The sequence below is a fragment of the Liolophura sinensis genome, chromosome 12, assembly GCF_032854445.1.
Source record: "Liolophura sinensis isolate JHLJ2023 chromosome 12, CUHK_Ljap_v2, whole genome shotgun sequence".
Classification (NCBI taxonomy): domain Eukaryota; kingdom Metazoa; phylum Mollusca; class Polyplacophora; order Chitonida; family Chitonidae; genus Liolophura; species Liolophura sinensis.
Window position 1 is genome coordinate 20,075,223 of NC_088306.1, and position 20,126 is coordinate 20,095,348.

General features: G+C 40.7%; 1 protein-coding gene across 1 annotated transcript in view; it reads left to right on the plus strand.

The window, feature by feature from the left end:
- The window catches only part of LOC135479122 (protein PFC0760c-like), a 60,447-nt gene extending 40,975 nt beyond the window's left edge, over window positions 1-19,472 (plus strand). The window contains exons 2-7 of the mRNA XM_064758862.1: window positions 9,848-11,538; window positions 12,444-12,530; window positions 13,324-13,416; window positions 15,499-15,636; window positions 16,487-16,605; window positions 17,300-19,472. Of these exons, the coding sequence (XP_064614932.1) occupies window positions 9,879-11,538; window positions 12,444-12,530; window positions 13,324-13,416; window positions 15,499-15,636; window positions 16,487-16,605; window positions 17,300-17,506 (2,304 nt within the window). The 5' untranslated portion in view covers window positions 9,848-9,878 and the 3' untranslated portion in view covers window positions 17,507-19,472. The remainder of the gene's footprint in view (window positions 1-9,847; window positions 11,539-12,443; window positions 12,531-13,323; window positions 13,417-15,498; window positions 15,637-16,486; window positions 16,606-17,299) is intronic.
- Window positions 19,473-20,126: the final 654 nt, after the last annotated feature.

Below are 20,126 nucleotides of genomic sequence, written 5' to 3' on the forward strand. Positions count from 1 at the left end.
TTCAGAGGGTATAAAGTGAATTTATGACTTAGAGCTGTTTTTCTCAATGGTCATTGGTTTTAAAGCGGTTTTCTAGTCGTAGAAATGCTTTATTGTGTTTTACTCTTGGAAGAATTCTCATGGCTTTTTCACATTTTTGCAGCTAAATGTTTCATTTGACACGAGTTTGATGCTACATTTGATACCAGGTCGATGCTACATTTGATACGAGTTCCATGCTACAGTTTATACGAGTTTCATGCAACATTTGATACCACTTAAATGTTACATATTACATACCAGTAAATCCGCTATAAAGATGTTTTGCAAGCATAGAGATAGCTTCTTGTAAGGAAGGAATAGAGTATTCTTTATCAGCGGTCTCGTAGAGTTTTATATGACTGACAGCAGCCGTCACCGTTATATCAAATCCAGAACCTGTTTCTATTCCAATAGAATCCATTTTTTTTCATACTAACGTTACAAAGGCCAAACAATGCATACCAACTACCGAGTACAGTGTGGTTTCATTCAGGGTTATCTGTCAGTGAGTTCGTGAAGGGTTTGAATTGTAGACAATAAAAGTATATGTAGATGAAGTACAGTAAGAGTTTTTCTAGCGTTATTTATGTGTGAAGCGCCGTGGGAGAATGAGACTGTAAATCTCAACCAACAGACAAATAACGGAAAACCATCAGACAAATAACGGGAATTAGATGATAAATAATGGAAATCAGACAAATAACGTGATACCAACAGATAAAAAACAGGAAACAAAGAGACAAATAACGGAAAAACAACAGACAAGTGGCGAGAAACTAATACACACTTAATGCAAAACCAACAGACAAATAACAGAAAGCCAACAGACAAATAACGGGAAAACAACAGACAACTGGCGAGAAAATGGAAAACCAATTCACAAACAAACATGAAACCCTTAGACTAATGACGGGAAACAAATAGACCAATGACGGGAAAATGACGGCGGATCACCTTTATACATAAGTTATGTAAAATGAAAAGTAATGATCTGTATTTTGTATGCCTACAAGATGAAATTAACACACTGTTATTTCAAAACTTCATTTTCATTTCTGCAGTTTGATTTACTTCCAAATTGTCGTGATGACATTGTAGGAAGGTTTGCTTTGCCCTGGCTGCACGTCATTGACACCATAACCGCAGAGCCACACGTATGTCGCAGACAGTCGTTTTGCCTTTTCAAAAGCTAATTATATAATCACACAATTTAATTTGAAATTTATGGTGGAACAAGGAACTTTAAAAATTACTCTACAAAATAGCAAATGTGATTAAAATGGCACAACATTTTTTTATTTATCTATTTATTTTGACCTGAAATAGATGTTACGCAATTTTCACTGTATGATAATGGTTGTTTTGTTGTACCGTAACGCAGGGTTCACTTGCGCTAAGCTACTTGTCTCCCCCCCCCCCCCCCCCCCTCCCTTGACGCCACCCACTTCTACTCATTCGCTATAAATTCCTCCTTTACGACGTAAAAAAAAGTTGTTTCCATCTACAATCAACCGACGTTGAATACCATTATTCTTCGCAGGATTCGCAAATAATCGAAGCTGAATCCCTTGCGATTTGCTTTTACGCACCGGAAATCTCCTCAACTTATTACTTCACCACTAAACCCCCGACTCCCTGGAGGCCATTAGATGACAGGCTTTCAGAACGATTGTGGCTTGTCCTGTGCTAACTGTCAGCTGCTCCGGGTCACCACCACCTTTACTCACAGACTCCGGTTTTACCGGACGATCCAGATGAAGACAGGAGTAGAAATCGAGCCCTTGTATAATATGTGTTTAAAGCATGAACGATTCAAGGGGTTTTGAAGAGATTACTGACGGGAGTCTGGTGGTCATTTTCTCTTTAATCATGGATCGACTGACGCCGGCTATAAAATACAGGCTTGTTTGCTTTATCTTGTGTGAATCTCTCTCTCACTGCTCTTCTCTGGAATTAATCGGGCTTCCCTTCAAGAAAAAAAAAACAGGTTGATGCCATCGACGTGTATGAGACTATAATGGACGATTGTTTCTCTATCCGGTCAGAGTTCATAGCAAAACTGGAAGCTCATGAATCGTAGCGTTTCCGGCATATTACCTCCATCATTCACAAATGAAACGGGGTGTTCATAATCCCTGAATCATGAACTACAGGATGTGACCTTTATAAAGCAGGTGGATAGGGAGGGGGGTGTTTGTGTTTCTCTTTCTACAAACAACCCACTACCTTTCCACATACAGCATAATTTAGGCAAGAAATACATACCCCAAGATATCAGGCTGAGAAGCGGGTGTACATAAATGTCAACATTTATTCCAGTTTAAGGATATTATAACTTATATTCCTTCAATGTAAATTTACGTGTTTACCTCTGATGCCATCTTGGGTGGCAGGAGTGAAATAAAGGCATGAGTGAATGTGGCAACTCATGATCAAAACATAAGCTTAAACCACACGACGATGTACTCCCCCCACCTCCCCATCACTCCTTCTATAAACTATGAATAGTAATTAGGTTGGATTGATGAACCATAATTAGGGATTGTGCTTTCGATGGCGGTATGCTTACGTATAGGCTTACCTAACCAGTACCTCCTCAACTCACTTAGTCATATCAAACTCCCAAATACCCGTTATCAGTGAGATGTCCTTTTGAATCATTTCAACGGTCCTCGAGCCTAGAACCCTTCAATGTCAGGTGGTCGCGGAAATGATTGCTGCTGGTTGGTTGAAAACGCACTGACGTCATCTTGCCTACTTAGTGCCTGGTTTATCGCCGCGTGTGGGCTTTACAATGGGACAATGCGAGGAAAATGGCCTCTAGCAACGCTTTAGAAATGGAGACTTTTAAAAGTCGGTCATCGGTTGAAATAATTCTGAAAAAAAATGTGTCATGAAGATGTCCATTGTGAAATAACCCGATTCCGAATTTGTTCAGAAGGTCGTTCATTATTTGTGAACTGGAGACATGTTTATTATAACTTTACACACGAATAAAACTTAAATCAATCAATTTATGTATGCGTTTATGATTCCATACTTGAATAGGTGAGCGTACGGATAACTTACTAAGTGAAAAGTATAATTATATTAATTTATTTAGACTCTCTATATTTGTACATCACGCTATCATATAAATAGCGAGTGTAAAAGGAACTGCACTATGACTGAATTCAGTTAGGAATATGAACGTTGTCCTTGTTAATGGTGTGATTTTAAGAATATGCCACTTATGGGTTTTCACGCCGGGGGGGGGGGGGGGGATGCAAATTGCTACATTTAAGCATTTACATGAACAGCTAGAATAAAATCCTAACAGGTAAATTGGCACGAGGCCGGTTTTCACAGGTTACGTGTGACAGTTTACCAACTTTTACCCTGTCGCCACTGCTCTTGTTTTATCCTATGCTATAGTCTGTTATATCCATGCAGAACGAGTACTTTTAAAGTACAAAATGTCGGTACTGGTACACTTATTAAAACTAATCAAGGGCCTCAGGTGCCATGTTCAAGAGGGGTTTTAAAGCAACGTACGAATCACACACACAAAGTGCGAGAACTTGATCCGGCACGTCACCTGTCAGCGCGTACATGGGTACGCAGCAGGGTTGGTGGGGGGGAGGTGGTGCTCATTTGCATTATTTACCTGGGCTGTTTCCAGACATATCACCGGCTTGTTACGTTCAGCTAGTATCACCTGTGTCATTGCCTTGATCGTTGCTGTGGTTACATTTTACCGCTTTGGCCCGGATACGAACGCTGACATCCATGGCAAACTAGAGATAAATAGTCATCGGTTGTTTAACGACAAGGAAGCTACCCGAAACTTATTGCAAGCAGAACGGGTATTTGACGGTACGGTGATTTCTCCTTTAAAAATTTAAAATGTAGCACGCGAGTACAAATTAGTTTAGATTTTAAAAAGTATTGTGCATTATTACCTGCATTGTATTTAATGGTAATTTGATCGCATTTGACGGTAAGGAATACTGGGTACGCTTGCGCAATGAGATCGTAGCTACCATCGGTTGTAGACCCTAAGATTGAGCTTACAACTGATTGTAAAAATAAGTTGCGCCGCTTGCCCAAAGGAAACTAAATAATCATAGCATACTGAAGAGATATCTCACGGGAATGTAACATTGTGGACTCGCAAAACGGTGGGCAAATATAAACACAGGACCTCTGCTGATGCATAACAATTCATCAGATTCGAAATCTCATTATAAATCCCTTTCAGTGTTCTTGTTTCGACATCCAATTGCATAGTATACACTGCATTTTACTTACATTTCTAATTACTGTGACAAATAACCCTTATGATATTGTTTTACAACAAGCAGGTCTTTCACATGAATAGTCAGGTTAGGAACTGCTACCAGTGGAGTGGAGACTGCCTCTTTTCGTGGCCGCTTTGGGTCGGATTCTTCATAGCCAGAGATTATATGGTTTCCACGTTGTCTGCTCCTCGTTTGTGCGCTTGTATTTGCGCACGGCATTGCTACGATGGCCAGTGTTCTCACAAATGAGTTGCTCATCCACATCCTCCTGGTAGAGCCTCGTAACCGCGGTTGCTCTCAGAAAATGATTTGTTCGGAAACCAGGTATTCCTGAGCTGTGACATATCCTAGCAACAGTGCAGCACAAAGGATGCAATCCAGTCGGTTGAGTAGAAAACCAAATGTTTGTTATGTTAACGGCCGTGGATAGAACGCGGTTGCAGCTGGTGAGCTGCAAGTATACAAGATATAAACATGTTAAACACACACGGTTTCATTTTATATTGAAGACTGGGGCTTATTTTCAAATATGGACTATGAGGAATAGATTATAGTAATGTCTAAAATTCGTTTTGTTTTCATGCGTTTTTACCGAACCGTACGCACAAATGATGTATCTTTTACAATGGAGAATGAATCGGATATAAAATAAACGGTGACTGAAATGCATATGTATTCCTTTTTCGATTATAAGCCTCAATGGGAATATTGTTTCAGTGTTAAATATGAACCTACTGGCGCTGTCTGTAGAATACACTTTTCAGGATTGGCCCTATTTTCGTAGGCACACACAGTTTTTCCGAGTTTGTCGTCTGTGGATTAGTCCTCCTGTGTTAGTTTTAGAGCAATCTTCAACATAGCGTAGATACTTCCCACCAGTGTCGTTTGTTAATAGTGTGATTTAACAGGAATTCCAACGAAGGCGATGTTCCTGACCAGCTCTCAAGGCAAAGTGAAGGACGTTTAAAAAATAACATTGTATCTACTAATTTCCTCGGAGTGTCTATTACAAGAACACGGCTGCCCTACAATCTATCCTCGTCTGCCAACGTCAACGGTTCAGCTTTCCTCCTTCGCTCAGTGACACCCTCCTGGACTCATTCTTTCATAACCTGTGTCTAGTGTGTTCTTCAGTTGAAGGAACGAAACATTCTGGAGTAATTTATAAGGTGTTCCGTCCATCTCTAAAGCAAGTTGGAGGCTGACTGCAATCGTATATAACGTCTTTGGCGGGTATTCGTTACCATTGGCTTCTTTCACTCCGCAAATGAAGCGGCAGACAGTAGAAAATTTCATCTTTTGTCATTTCACTCAATGTTGAGTGGATAATGCTGATTGTTTTGTACACTTTGGCGATAAGATTACGCTGAACTTGCCATTTCTCAAACAGGTCGGATGCCCACTTGCACTTGGATTTTGTGGAAGAAGCTAGACTGAAGAGAAAAAACCGATTACATCTTATACAAAACCATTCGTGCATTAATAGACAAGTGTTGTAAGGAGTGCCACTTGATTATGCAAGTTGTGTCACGGATTGTAATACCATCATTTTGTGGGACTTGGTTCATGTCCATGGAAAGTGAACAAAAACAGCCGTCGCATACGATATACTTCTGTGTTTTATACCTCTAACGTGACAGTAATATAATGGAAGCGTCACAAAACCAGATTTTGTGTCTTTTAAACGAGCATACTTAAAGCAATATTTTAACAAATGATGTTCTGGTGAAATTATAAATCTGTTTAGATACAGCATATTCCTGCTCGACTCCAAACGATTTACAAATTTGCTGATTTAAAATCTTCACGCATTTTTCTATCTTAAACTATTGCATGTATAATGTTCTACTCATACTAATAATGCATATAGGTTCGAATGCAGAACCATAATGTAAACTAGTTCTATAACTAATTATGTTACCCTGGGTAAATAAAGAATCTATCTATCTGTATATCTATCTATCTATTTATCTATCTAAACCTTAAATGAAATAGGTTATCCCCTTACACAATTGTCCTTTTTCGTAATGTTAAATTTCGAAATGAAATTTTGCGCACAAAAGTTTGGGTATCCAGGGAATGACACAATGGAACGGCCCTCACGGAAACTCTACATAAAGTACTTAGCTTTCATTCTGAACCAACAAGGTATAAGTGGTGATGGAGTTTGTACGTTAAATATTTCCAATGACACTGGGTGGGGGGGGGGCTTACTTGCCTTCGGTAAGTCGTCTCAGTAAAGCAGCACTAAATAAAAGAGCGGTGGAAATCCATCCTGCAACAAGGAGGCACATTACACATACATGCACCCTAAGGATTCCTTCGTCGTCATATGACTGAAAAATTGTTGAGTACGACGTTAAACCCCTAGCACTTACTCACTCCAAATGACTGGTATCCGAATTTTCTTCATCTGAAGGCAATTCAGCTATTCTGGTCTGGGTTGTGAAGATACTATTACCCTCAGAATCGGACATTATACTAGCTTTGACAGACACATGAGCGATTCATGCCTCGTACTTTCTTATCCAGGAATGTACAGTTACTCGACCTTTCCCCACACCATAAATAAACAAACATCTGCAGAATACCCTGTAATGTGATTTACCTATGCCATCGATTAGTTCCTCGTTATGTCTTTGATCCGCCACATATAAGCTCTTCATTCGCTTCCGCCTTGGTTGAGACACAATAATGTTTAGGTCACCTTTTTTTTAGGTAACCAGGGATTTATCGAAAGTATTTAACACTTTGTGATTAAAGAAATGTTTAATGGAATTTACCTAGATATGTTTTGGACCATCAGATTTTTTTAAAACTTAAACACCGTTTATGGCCGTGCATATGGTGTTCCAGATCTGTTCCATTGACTTGCGTCTTTGTCATTTCTTTCTACATACATTTACCTGGTCTTAATTTGTGGCTTGGGATGGGCTACGTGCTTTATTTGAAGCCCATGACCACTGGGACCGTTAAAAAACTTGTAGTTAATTATAAATATCTACCTTGATATCATACGTGTCGTCTGTTTTGGAGTCATCATGACAAAAACACTGTGAAATACACCAATGAAACCTTAATTCCGATCCCCATTTAACTTAGCTTACCCAGTCCGGCAGCACGATTGACTCTGTTGAGACTAAAATCACGGACCTTTGAAGCCCTAGCCTGTTCCTAAGTGAAACGCACTGGATCTCTACATTAAAGCTACTAGTAACTGTTACTTATGAAACAGAGCAATTGATCATGGTCTAGCCGCGATGTTAAAATCAATGCGATAGATCCAATTCCACGGATACACCCCGCTGTCTAAGGCTCACAGGAGTGTCGGACAACCAATAACCTAGCTTCATCTTGTTTTACACTAGTTATTATAGGTGTGGAGGCCGCAAGAGGCCAGCAGGACGACGAAAAATACTGTCGTTTTTAGGTCAGCAGCAATCGAAGTGTCCGCCATTTACTACCAGCTTTCCTGTCGTGCACAGTGACCTTGTCAATGTCAATTGGCCAATTGACTTCCGACTGGCAGTAAAGGCCGATAAAAGCCTCACAGAAAGCTGTGATTTGTTGTCGTTGATATTGCTGACAGTCTCATACGCTTTTGATGCCATACGAAAATATATGAGGCAATGTACCAGTTGAAAGCCGACTGTGACATTTTCCAGTAAACATTAGTCTTTTAAGTACTCCGGTACCTAGAAAAGTGATATTTTTCTTTGTGATCTTAATTTAATACTGGACTCAACACTCCGTCAGCGGTCGTTGTTTTGAGATCCAATACCAGTATACCTGTTTTTCCCAGCACTTTTTGTCTGTTCAAGCTCTGTCTTAGTTAATCCCCTACATGCGCTATGCGGGCGAACGACGAAATGCATGTATTTTTTCAGTATACTCTCTACTGTATCATATGAATAGGGGGTGCAAGAATACTTCATAATACTGCTTCAGTCTACAGTGCGTACCATTTGTATACTGCACAGATGTACTGCGTACCATACTTATACTGTGTAACTATACTGTGTACCATATTTATGCTGCGTAACTATACTATGTACCATACTTATACTGCGTAACTATACAGTGTACCATGTTTATACTGTGCAACTGTAAAGCGCACCATACTTATACTGAGTAACTGTACTGCGTACCATACTTATACTGCGTAATTATACTGTGTGCTATTTTTATACTGCGTAACTATACTGTGTGCCATATTTATACTGCGTAACTATACTGTGTGCCATACTTATACTGCGTAACTATACTGTGTACCATACTTATACTGCGTAACTGTACTGTATACCATATTTATACTGCGTAACTATACTGTGTGCTATTTTTATACTGCGTAATTACACTGTGTACCTTATTAATACTGCGTAATTACACTGTGTACCTTATTAATACTGCGCAACTGTACTGTGCGCCATATTTATACTGCCTAACTACAGTGTGTACCATATTTATACTGCGTAACTATACTGTGTACCATATTTATACTGCGTAACTATACTATCTACCAGCTACTTGCAGATGATCTTGGTTTCCCCTGGGATCTGCCCTCTTCCCCTGCTGGCCGCCGTCGTATAAGTGAAATATTCTTGAGTACGGCACAAAACACCAATCAAATAAATATATAAATATACAATGTACCATGTTTAACACTGCTTAACAAAGCTATTGGTCCCATTTCGCTCATGCTAGATTCCTCTCCACTCATACGTGGGAAGGTCTATCAGTAAGCTGTGGATGGTCGTGGACTTTTCCCGTACCCTGTCCTACCATCATGCTAGCCGTCATCATACAACGTCATGTTACCCAACCCAACTGTTTCTGCTGATCTGAGAAGACTTCCCAGTGATTTTGTGGTCTGTGGTCTGGGAATTAAACTAAACAGCCTGTAGTAACGGCTAGAGAAAACGTCGGGGAATCATGTGTCAGATGAATACGTATGAATAAATCTTGGGGATTTATTAATACCTAATAATGAACATAGCAGCTTTACATTGTTATATTACATAGAACGTGTCTGCATGGTCGAAATTAATATAACAGTCACTGTATGTCATTATAAGCATGATATTTTTCTTTATTTTACAAAGTCCAGCTCATGCTGGCTTCCTCTCCGGCCGTACGTGGGAAGGTCTGTCACCAACCTGCGGATGGTCGTGGGTTTCCCCCGGGCTCTGCCCGGTTTCCACCCACCATAATGCTGATCGCCGTCGTATAAGTGAAAAATTCTTGAGTACGGCGTAAAACACCAATCAAATAAATAAATAACTTTATTTTACTACAGATAAAACTTTACAAAAATATTACTATAAACATACGCCATTTATTAATAAAGTATTCAAAATTTATAGAACCTTTATACTCTGGTTAATTTATACCTCACACAATAAAGTCAGTAACTTCTTCGTGATGAGCAAAAGGTAAAAAGTCGTAACAGCTTTCCGTTATTCATAGCATAGCTTGTTTATCAAAAGAAACCTGTTAAAAGGCATCCATTATTTGAACATCCTTTTTCCTTTTTTTTGTATTTTCAGCTGATGTTGCCGAGACACTAGTCACGTGACCATGAAAGCTGAGCTGCTTACCCTGTCCATTCTCCTTGTCCACGTTTCCGGTTTCGCCATCCGGACACCTCGTCTTGCGCGAAGTGCTTCCGGTGTTGATGAGAACAGCCTGTCTGATGCTCTCCGGGTTCTCGAGAGGGAGAAACGCCGACTCGACAACGAGGCTTCATACCGGGACTGGGAACCTGGTTACTATGGCAACTGGAACGACGATGACGACGCCGCTCTAGACGACGAAGTTGACGATTTGGGCGAAGATTTTGATCTGGAGGATGACGATGACGGTGTGTCGAGCGACATTGCGGAGTATCTGGCCAATTTACTGACAAGAGAAGAGGCGGATTCTCAGTATCTTGGCGAACCCGATATGGGCGAGATTGATGCAGAAGCCATGACTGAGGCTCGTGCAGAAAAAGAAGAGCCTGAAATAAACGTTTTTAGCCCCCAGAGAGTTAGCATTGAGGAACTTCAGGATATATTTAACGACGATAAATTACCTGAAACAAGCAAGAGAATTAGCCTGAAATCAAAGAAATTAGCCATGAGAAAAAAGAAAACACCGGAAGTGGAAAACTCGTTGCTAGGGGACCGGGAAAGGATGACGGAAACACTGAAGGCAGATAAAGAGAAAAACAAAGCCGCAAAGAAAAAGAAAAGCATATCTCGTAACAACATAGACCTCAAACATTTAAGTCGTTCACAAATCCAAGAGCTTTTAAATGAAGTTGACAAAATAGAGAAACAAGAAGTTTTAGAAAGAGAGAATTCTAACAAAGACCAATCTTTCGAGGCTGAAAACACAGAAGATGTCGAGGGAAGTGATTCCAATATAGAACCAGTGACTGAAGAAGAACTTGCAGACATTTTAGGCGATGATGATGATGAAGGTGATGAGGGTGGTGAAGAAGAGGAAAACTCCGAAGTGGAGAATTTTGAAAATGATGACGGTGATGAGGGCGAGGAAGCCGAGGATTTCGAGGACACGGATGATGACACGATTTTACCTGAGGGAGAGGAGATCAACGATGAGCTCTTATCACGTGACATATACAGCCGCCCGGACGCAAGAAAGAAACGCGTCGCGAAGAGAAACTACAAAGGCTCATCATCTGGCAATAAAAATAGGCACTACTCGGCTGAAATTTCACGGCTTTTGGAGATAATAGGCAAGCTTCGTCTGAAAAACTTGATGGAAAATAAGGAAATTGATAACCTGGCGGATGCTTTGGATGTAGCTACCAACTCTCAGACCCGACAATCTTTGGAAGGGTTGCCAAAGGAACTTAAGTCACTGCAACGGGCGATTAAAATCGAAGAGTCACTGCAAGGAGAAAACAGCGAGCTGTCCCCTGAGGACGAACAATACCTGCGTGACGTCATCGAGGAACTCATTAACCAAGGCAACGGAGACGACAGTAATGACGAGGAAGAAGAACAGAGTTATGCTCGAGAAGAAACTGAAAAGAGGAGCGGAGCAGAAGAGTTTGTGAACGACTCTGATGAGAAAGCCGAGGAGGCACCGACGTTTGCCGACAGAATGGGGCAGTGGTACGAGGAACCCATTGTCAGTAGAAAACCCATGGATCATGACCTCCGTGACGCCAGTGATCTCACGGACCAAGATATAGCCGAGAAGCTTGAAGAAGAGGAGGAGAACGAAGGTAAGTTGAAATTAAACATGAAACAGATTTGGTCTAATTCCATAAATGTTAATAGAATGATTCCTTTTCACGGCATTCCAAGTGAAAAGGTCAAAGTTGAAATAAATATGTCTTAATGGCTTTGTCAAGAAGTGCATATATGCTCATTTTTTAGGATAGCTGATATTATCGCCAAGGTCTTGGTTCCCAGCATGAATCAATGATAGTGCAACGACCAAGTTATCAGTATAATGGCTCGGGTGAGGCAGCTTACTTGCCTTCGGTAAGTCATCTCAGTGAAGCAGCACTAGATAAAAGAGCGGTGGAAATCCGCCCTGCAACAGGGAGCCACATTACACGTACATGCACTCTAAGGACTATTTCGTCGTCATATGAAAAATTGTTAAGTACGACGTTTAACCCAAAAATATCATATCTGGTGACTTCTGCATTGCATTACAGTGAGGCAGCATTATATTAAACATGACTTGCCCGGTATAGCGAATCACAGTCACGATATGACCGAACTATTGTTTAAACGGTCGTTAAAATCACAAGAAGAGGAAGTAAAAAATGACAAAGAAAGGTATGCAGCGAAAACGAACCATCAAATCACGTATCATCACAAATAACATGAAGAAAACCTTTGTAACATTGGATAACAATTTAATTTGATGACGAAGTGGAACATTGTACAGATCGGCAATGAAGGCTACGTGAAAACAACTTGATTCTATTTTTATTTGATTGGTGTTTAACACTGAAATCCGTGTATTTTGCATTTATGACGATGACCCGTTTTATATTTCTATGAAACCTTGAGTGCACCAAACCTCACTCGGGAAACATTTAATTTTACACACTTCAAATATGATGGATTAATTCGAAGTGTCGCAAATTTTCGTTTTTCTGTTTTCTGCTTTCAGAAGCCAATCAAATTTTAGAGGATTTAATAGATCGATACCGGGCGGATGAGGTTCTAGCTTCCGAACCGGAAGTCGAGGAGGACGACGGTGAGGAAGAATTCTAGGATCACATTCCGGCAATCTGTGTACAAAAGTGAAAAAAAAAATTAGAAAAAAATCTGCCAAGTTTAGTGAAAACAGAAGATAGAGGCTGATTGCACAACTACAAAAAGAATCTGGAAAATCTCAAAACCAGACTGAAATTAAATTTTCTATTAAGAACACTGTTAAGAACGGCATTAACCCTGCCAGGTTAAACTACACTCAGTATGCTATGTTATTTTACTGTCATATCACCTACATAAACGTGCCCGTGTTGCCCGTGTTGTCAGTACACTCTCCATTATCAAACGCTGCGGTCTCACCTTGCAAACAGTATTATCCAAACTACAATCATAACAATCATAATCATAATTGGTGAGATTCAAACCTTGAAAGGGGCCTCTATGGTCGAGATGATTGGCGTGTCAGCGCGGCGTAATGACCAGGGAGCCCCTCACCAGTGTGGTCGCTGTGAATTCGTTCAGTTTAAGCTGGTTTCCTCTCCGACCGTGCGTGGGAAAGTCTTCCAGCAACCTGCGGATGGCTTGTGGGTTAAATCATAATGTTGGTCGTCGTTGTATCAGTGGAATACTCTTGAGTATGGGCCAAAATATCAGTCCAATAAATCAAATAAATCAAAGCTTGAGAGTTAATCGATTGGGATGCTGACCCACTGACCACACAATACTGAAACTGTAAAGTGAATACTTCTAGAAGCCACCTCAAATGGTCTTCAAAAACATAATACAAAGCGAAGACGATATCAACATAATCACGTGTATGCGTCTTATATTTTCAGACACGGATGAAGAAGCGGAAGTGGAGGACTTATATCCGGCTGTTGAATCAAGACTCGAGGAGGAAGAAAGAAGTCCGTCATCGACTTATCAGGGTAAGAGATGTCTTATTCATTTAATTATTTATTTGACTGGTGTTTTACGCTGTACTCAAGAATATTTCACTTGTACGACGGCGGCCAGCATTATGGTGGATGGAAACAGTTACCTTCTTCTTGTCTGCTTTGTGCTTAGGGGATTAGTCACTCTTTGCTTTTTTGTTATTTTCTTACCTCTTTACGAGTTCCTCGTCTAGTGTCTTATGGTTAATGTTTAGCGGCTTGGTAAATGTTCTTTTGTTTAGTTCTATTGTCCGATTTATGTTTACCTGCTTGGTTAGTATATTTTATCTGGGTCATGCTTTATATTTAGCTACTTTTCACGCTCTTCGATTACCGTTCTGTTGTCTGATTTATGTTTACCCGCTTGGTTAGTGCTTTTATTTGGGTCATGCTTTATTTTTAGTTACTTTTCACGTTCTTCGATTACTGTTCTATTATCTAATTCATGTTTATCTGCTTGGTTAGTGTTTTTTTATCTGGGTCATGCTTTATTTTTAGCTACTTTTCACGCTCTTCGATTACCGTTTTATTATCTAATTCATGTTTATCTGTTTGGTTAGTGTTTTTTTATCTGGGTCATGCTTTATTTTTAGCTACTTTTCACGCTCTTCGATTACCGTTTTATTATCTAATTCATGTTTATCTGTTTGGTTAGTGTTTTTTTATCTGGGTCATGCTTTATTTTTAGCTACTTTTCACGCTCTTCGATTACCGTTCTATTATCTAATTCATGTTTATCTGCTTGGTTAGTGTTTTTTTATCTGGGTCATGCTTTATTTTTAGTTACTTGTCATCCCTTCGGTTTCTTCTCCGCTTTCCACGTGTTTGGTTACATTTCCCTTGTTTTCTCGCTTGATTACTAATCATTACTTATCCTCTCCTTATCACGTTAATCTTAATTCTTCTGCCTGTATTGCTACCTCCCCTTCCCTGGGTCCTGGGACTTGGACCCAGTTTCACAAAGCGGCGTACGACATTTTTTTATCGTACATTTCTCGTACGATATTTTGTACGTCACAATTACTGTGCCATTGTCGTATATGTGCGATTATCGTACAAGCACGAGATCTTTATGAAACTGGGCCATAATCTGTTGTCTAAGTAATACAACATTATCTATATAAAAGTCCAGTATAAAGAATAAAAACGGAGAAGTGACAACAGTGTGAAAGCTGACAAATGGTCACACATCTTACCAGTGAAGTACAGTTTCTTGTCAGGTTACATCAGTCAGGGTTTTATTCCGACTGTTCAGCTTTATACTTTAAAATTCCCGCACATAACAAATGCATAAATGCACGAACGTAACAGGCGCAATAAGACTATGAAGATTGATGGCCTATTAAAAACTTTTACTGGTAACTCTAATTTTACTGGTGATCTAACTGGATAACGTAAAACAACATGTACAATCAGATCCGCCATTAATCTATGATTCCGGTGGAAGCCTCCTCGGCGAGTTGTTGGCCTGGCAGCGCGACGAAACGACTCAAGAGCCTGCCACCAAAGCGGTTGCTGTGATCGAGTTCAAGTCCAGCTAATGCTGGCCTCCTTTCCGTGCGTAGGAAGGTCTTCCAGCAACTTTACCAGCGTGTACGTTTCCCACGGGCTCTCTCTCACCACAATGCTGGTCATCGCCGTATAAATGACAAAATCTTGTGTTCGGTGTAAAACACCAATCAAATAAATGTAAATCTATGGTTCAGTTTCCTGATCCTCGAGCAGAAGGTCCCAGCATCAATACGCAGACGCTAATAATAATAATAATAATTATTATTATTATTATTATTATTATTATTATTATGATTAATAATTATTATTAAGCGTTGCCAAGCGAAAGCCTTCTGTTATTTCACTCCATTTGGAATAATGTGCTCCAGATCTGTTCTTAGCACAGCACTTACATGGCGTTTCTACCTATATCTGGGTTCTCTTCTCCCCACTCCCGGATCACATCCCAATATGCTCAGGAAGACGTGTAATGTACTCGTTATATTTAAGCTCTGAATTCAGCCTAATGATATCCTCGGGTACCCATGTCACGGAAACCATAAAGCTGTTTGTTGTACTTGACAGATGCCCTCGCCCGCCTGTTTCGTGACGAAGCTGTGGATGAGGCCACACAAAGGGAAATTGAGCAAGCTTTGGCACAGTTCCAGCACAACGTGGAGCCATGGCAGCGACGAGAGCTGGAGAACCGCGTCCGGGCTTATGGTAAGCCCCCCGGCTTGCTGCCCGGATGGGAAATTGGAAGGGCTGAGGGACCGGACGTGTCCGGAATATGCAATAATCGTTCCAAAACGAAGCTGATGCTGTAAAGCGCACTTCTAGCCAAGTCTCGATCGTCCGGGCTGACCTCACTTGACCTCGCCACATATTGCTCTACCGGGGATGAGTTGAGACTGCACAGAATCAGTATCTACCTAACTACGGCTATGAATAAAGTTTACCACAATAGCGTCCCAAACAAATTATTCATGGTTCTTTATTTTTGCTCTGAGAGATGGAGATTTGTTTACTATCATAAGCAAACGTTTCCTTTGCTGAGTGTAAAAGGGAGGCCCTTACTCTCTGGATTGTAATTATCTCGGCAAAATTATCGCTTCTTCCAATTTTGTAAATTTAGAACAAATCCTTTAAAACAAGATAGATGGTTGAACACTGCTGTCAACTTTTGCCCTAATCAGGACCCACCTAACAAAACAGGTGCAATGTGACGTCAAGCGTATTTACCGTAGAGACGTATCTCTTCATTTACCATAGTGACTTTTTTCTTCACTATATGTTGCCTTGGGCATTATGTTAAGTGCACCGGTTCCAGAACGCTAGCCGTTATTTGGATATTAAAAAAAAATTACACAACTGAGTACGCTGTCTTACCATTCCATTAGTATTGTTTTGTTTCATTACTTTTCTTCTTGCCCAATGAAATGCTCAAAGCATTAGAAAAACATACTCCAGTATCGACACAAGTAACAATCTCTGTTCGCACCATGGATTCAAACTAATTGTCATATTTTATTTTATAACGTTTAATTAATTCATGGTATTTTCCTGTTTGTAGAACAATGCAGCCCATTGGATAATATCGTGTCGGACTGCCGCCTAGCGGACGAACTCAACATTCCTATTGATGACGAAGCCCGGGAGTTATGTAGTCGACATGAGGCCTGTTATACATGTGTAAGTGTGAATGTCCTGTAAGCTGGAATTTCGTGTAAGACGACATCAAAGCTTTAGACTTCTGGGTTCGGTTGTTCAAAATTGTTTTAAGACTTAAATACCACATTTAACTTTAAACTGAGTCTTCAGTTTTGTACTTCGCCCAGAAATAACTGTGTAACGAAATGACTCAAAAGCCTCGCACCAAAGCGTTCGCTGTCATCGAGTTCAAGCCCAGCTTATGCTGGCTTCTTTTCCGTGCGTGGGGAGGTCTGCCAGCAACCTTACCAGCCTGTAGGTTTCCCACGGGCCGTATAAGTGAAATAATCTTGAGTTCGGCGAAAAATACCAATCAAATAAATCTAAATCTATGGTTCAGTTTACATGGTTCTCGAGGAGAAGTTCCCAGCATCAATACAAAGACTTCATGAGATAACCTGGCCAGTTGTCACATCTCTACTACATCAAAGAGATATCCAGAACTATATCATAGTAAACACATGACTGAATGTTGAGAGTTTGAAAAGCCCCCCCCCCCCTCCAAGCCCCTTTCCCCTCGCTTCCCCACTTTTGCTTCCTACACCACTGTATATGTATATACCGATATGACTGATGTGTTTTTGAACTATATAGGCCTCCGTTAAGATACATGCAAGCCGTATCAAGGAATGGACAGGTCATCTTTGTCACGCAAATGTTGTTGTTGTTGTTACAGGGAATGGTACTGGGGAAGGCCGCCGGTCAATGTGACGCCGGCTACCTAGCCGAGGCCTTCCAGTTGTGTGACGGGGCGGAGAAGTGTAACCTGAAAGCCGATGCCTTCTTAAGACTGCTTCAATATTACCACCGATATTCGGCCGCTGTGAATGGCGCATGTGAGCATCAGTGCGTGGTGGACTACATATACGGCGTGACGCTCTAACGTCACGTGACCAGGCGGCGCGCGCGCTTGCGCACTGCGAGGACATGTCACATGACATGGGCGACTCGGTTCCCTCCGACGCCGACAAGTGATGTCGTTTACTCCAGACCACCTGATCTGCATATTTAAGAGTTTTTACACACACTGTCATATATATCCTACATCTATGAATTAGACCAACTGTTTCAAATCCCACCGACCTTATTAAATGTACCGTTCGCAACCCAGATCTCTCCAAGATTGCCGACATGTCAACCGGATGTTACAGTTGAATGCATAAATTACCGATCCTTGGGGACTGTTATGGCTATGTCTATAAGAAAATTAGTGAAACTACCGTTCCTAACGTCACGTGATTCGTTCGGGCGCTCCCGACTGAGTCCGTTTCAGAGGAGAGTTTAGCAGACAGAGTTTTCTGGTGTACCCTTCCAGAAAAGCTGTAGTGCCCCGCCCCGTCACGGACGTACGACTCAGGAGCGCCTGCGCTGAAAAACGTTGAGGACTGCATAATTGTCAGATTGGTCTAAACAGGTTAACTGTTTAACAGTAGGATTTTCTACTCAAATATTTCCTTGGGTTAGTATTTGGAACGTGGCATTTTCACATCGTGTTTGTTGACGATTAAGGTCATTTTTTGGGGGTTGTTCTTTTCTTAACTTAATATTTCTTTCGAGTTTGATTTTGATTCGCCATGTTTTCAAGGCTAAACAGAAGGTTCAGTTTGCTTTAAACCAGAGCTTGTATTGTTCAGTGTATCATACCCAACCTCACTGTACTCTTTTCTCATCGCCCTCTATTGATCCTAGTAATTACCTGTGAACACATGGCAGATTGTACTTCCGTTTACACAGACCAGTAAAACAAGCGTATGAAAAACACTACGCAACTAATTTTGCAGAGAACACGACTCAAAGCATGTCCAAAGAATAAACCAGCGCATGTTGTTACACCACAACGTTCCATTACATATTCAAATTTAATAGAATTTATATATATATGAGATGAAATGAGAGCGGTTCTTTAGAACTGTGCATGAGAAAGGTTCTTTAGAACTGTGCATGAGAAAGGTTCTTTAGAACTGTGCATGAGAAAGGTTCTTTAGAAATGTACATGAGAACGGTTCTTTAGAACTGCACTTTAGAACGGATCTTTAGAACTGTGCATGAGAAATGTTCTGTAGAACTGTACATGAGAACGGTTCTTGAGAACTGCACTTTAGAACGGCTCTTTAGAACTGTGTGAACGGTTCCTTAGACTGTGCATGAGAAGGCTTCTTTAGAACTGTTGTATTTGAACTGTCGTCTGGGTGTAATTTGATGCACTGTCTCCTTGCCGTTACATCGTGTATCAGGATCATACTGCGTGTGATCTGTAATCAGGAGACACCGGACAGTTTTGAAATCACCACCTGCTTTTGGCACGTCTAGTGTAATATGTATACAGGATCGCAGTGAGCTCGAAATTAGAATGTTACAATGACAAAACAGTTTGTGTTTATGGATTTCAAGGCATATACGTGAGGGCAGTCACGTCAGCTCTCAGAGCAGGACATCTTTACCATCAGCCCAAAATTTACTCGAAACCTTTAAGGTCAAAAAAAACAATTCACCGACACCCTTTTAATTTTTATGTTTAATGCGCGCCTTTGTAGATGATGTTTACAAAACAATGGTAATTCCCACCGCTCTTGGCCACCATTTTAACTAAGCGCCATATTCACTTCTGGATCAGATACTGTTATTGTTATGGATCCTATATAGATGTATATTTTTGGCGGGACATGCGTGCAATATAACTGTTCCACGTCGTTGTTGTTGTTGTTGATACTGGTGAAGACAGATCCCTCTCAGTGGCTCCAGAATATGTATTCTTTTTAAAAAATATCCTTCTTTATTTCTGTCATGCTTGACTGGTTCATTGCTTCTGTAGTTTTGATCAATAAAAAATCGAATAATTTTTCGTTCAAGGCGTTTTGTTTGCTCTAGTTTTCATTTCCGGTCTATGGTTTGTAACGGTTTTGCTTCAATATGGATTCCTCCGGGCCCTGCCTGCTTTCCTCCCACCATTATGCAGACTGCCGTCGTATAAGTGAAAATTCGGCGAGAAACACCAATCAAATAATCAAATAGGGGTCTCCGTGGCCGATAGGGTTAGCACACCAGTGTGGGGTAATGACTCAGAAGCCTTTCACCAATGAGGGTGCTGTGAGTTCAAGTCCAACTCATGTTGGCTTCCTCTCCGGCAGTACGCGGGAAGGTCTGTCAGCAGCCTGCGGATCGTCGTGGGTTTCCTCCGGACTCTGCCCGGTTTTTTTCTCCCATCATAATGCTAGTCGCCGTCGCATAAGTGAAACGTTCTTGAGTACGGCGTAAAACACCAAATAAATACATAAATAAATAAATAATCAAATAAATACTGCAATATGGCCGATATAGCATCATGCTCATTCACTTCTTATACAGACGCGTGAGGTAATAGTCAAAGTGTTTACATTGTAGTCAGCTGTAGCAGTTTTTGAATAGCACGGTTTCCCATGAATTCACATTACTCTCTTGTTACACGAGTCATGCGTGATAATACGTAGATGAATTAGCTTTAAAACACACTGTCAGTAATGAAG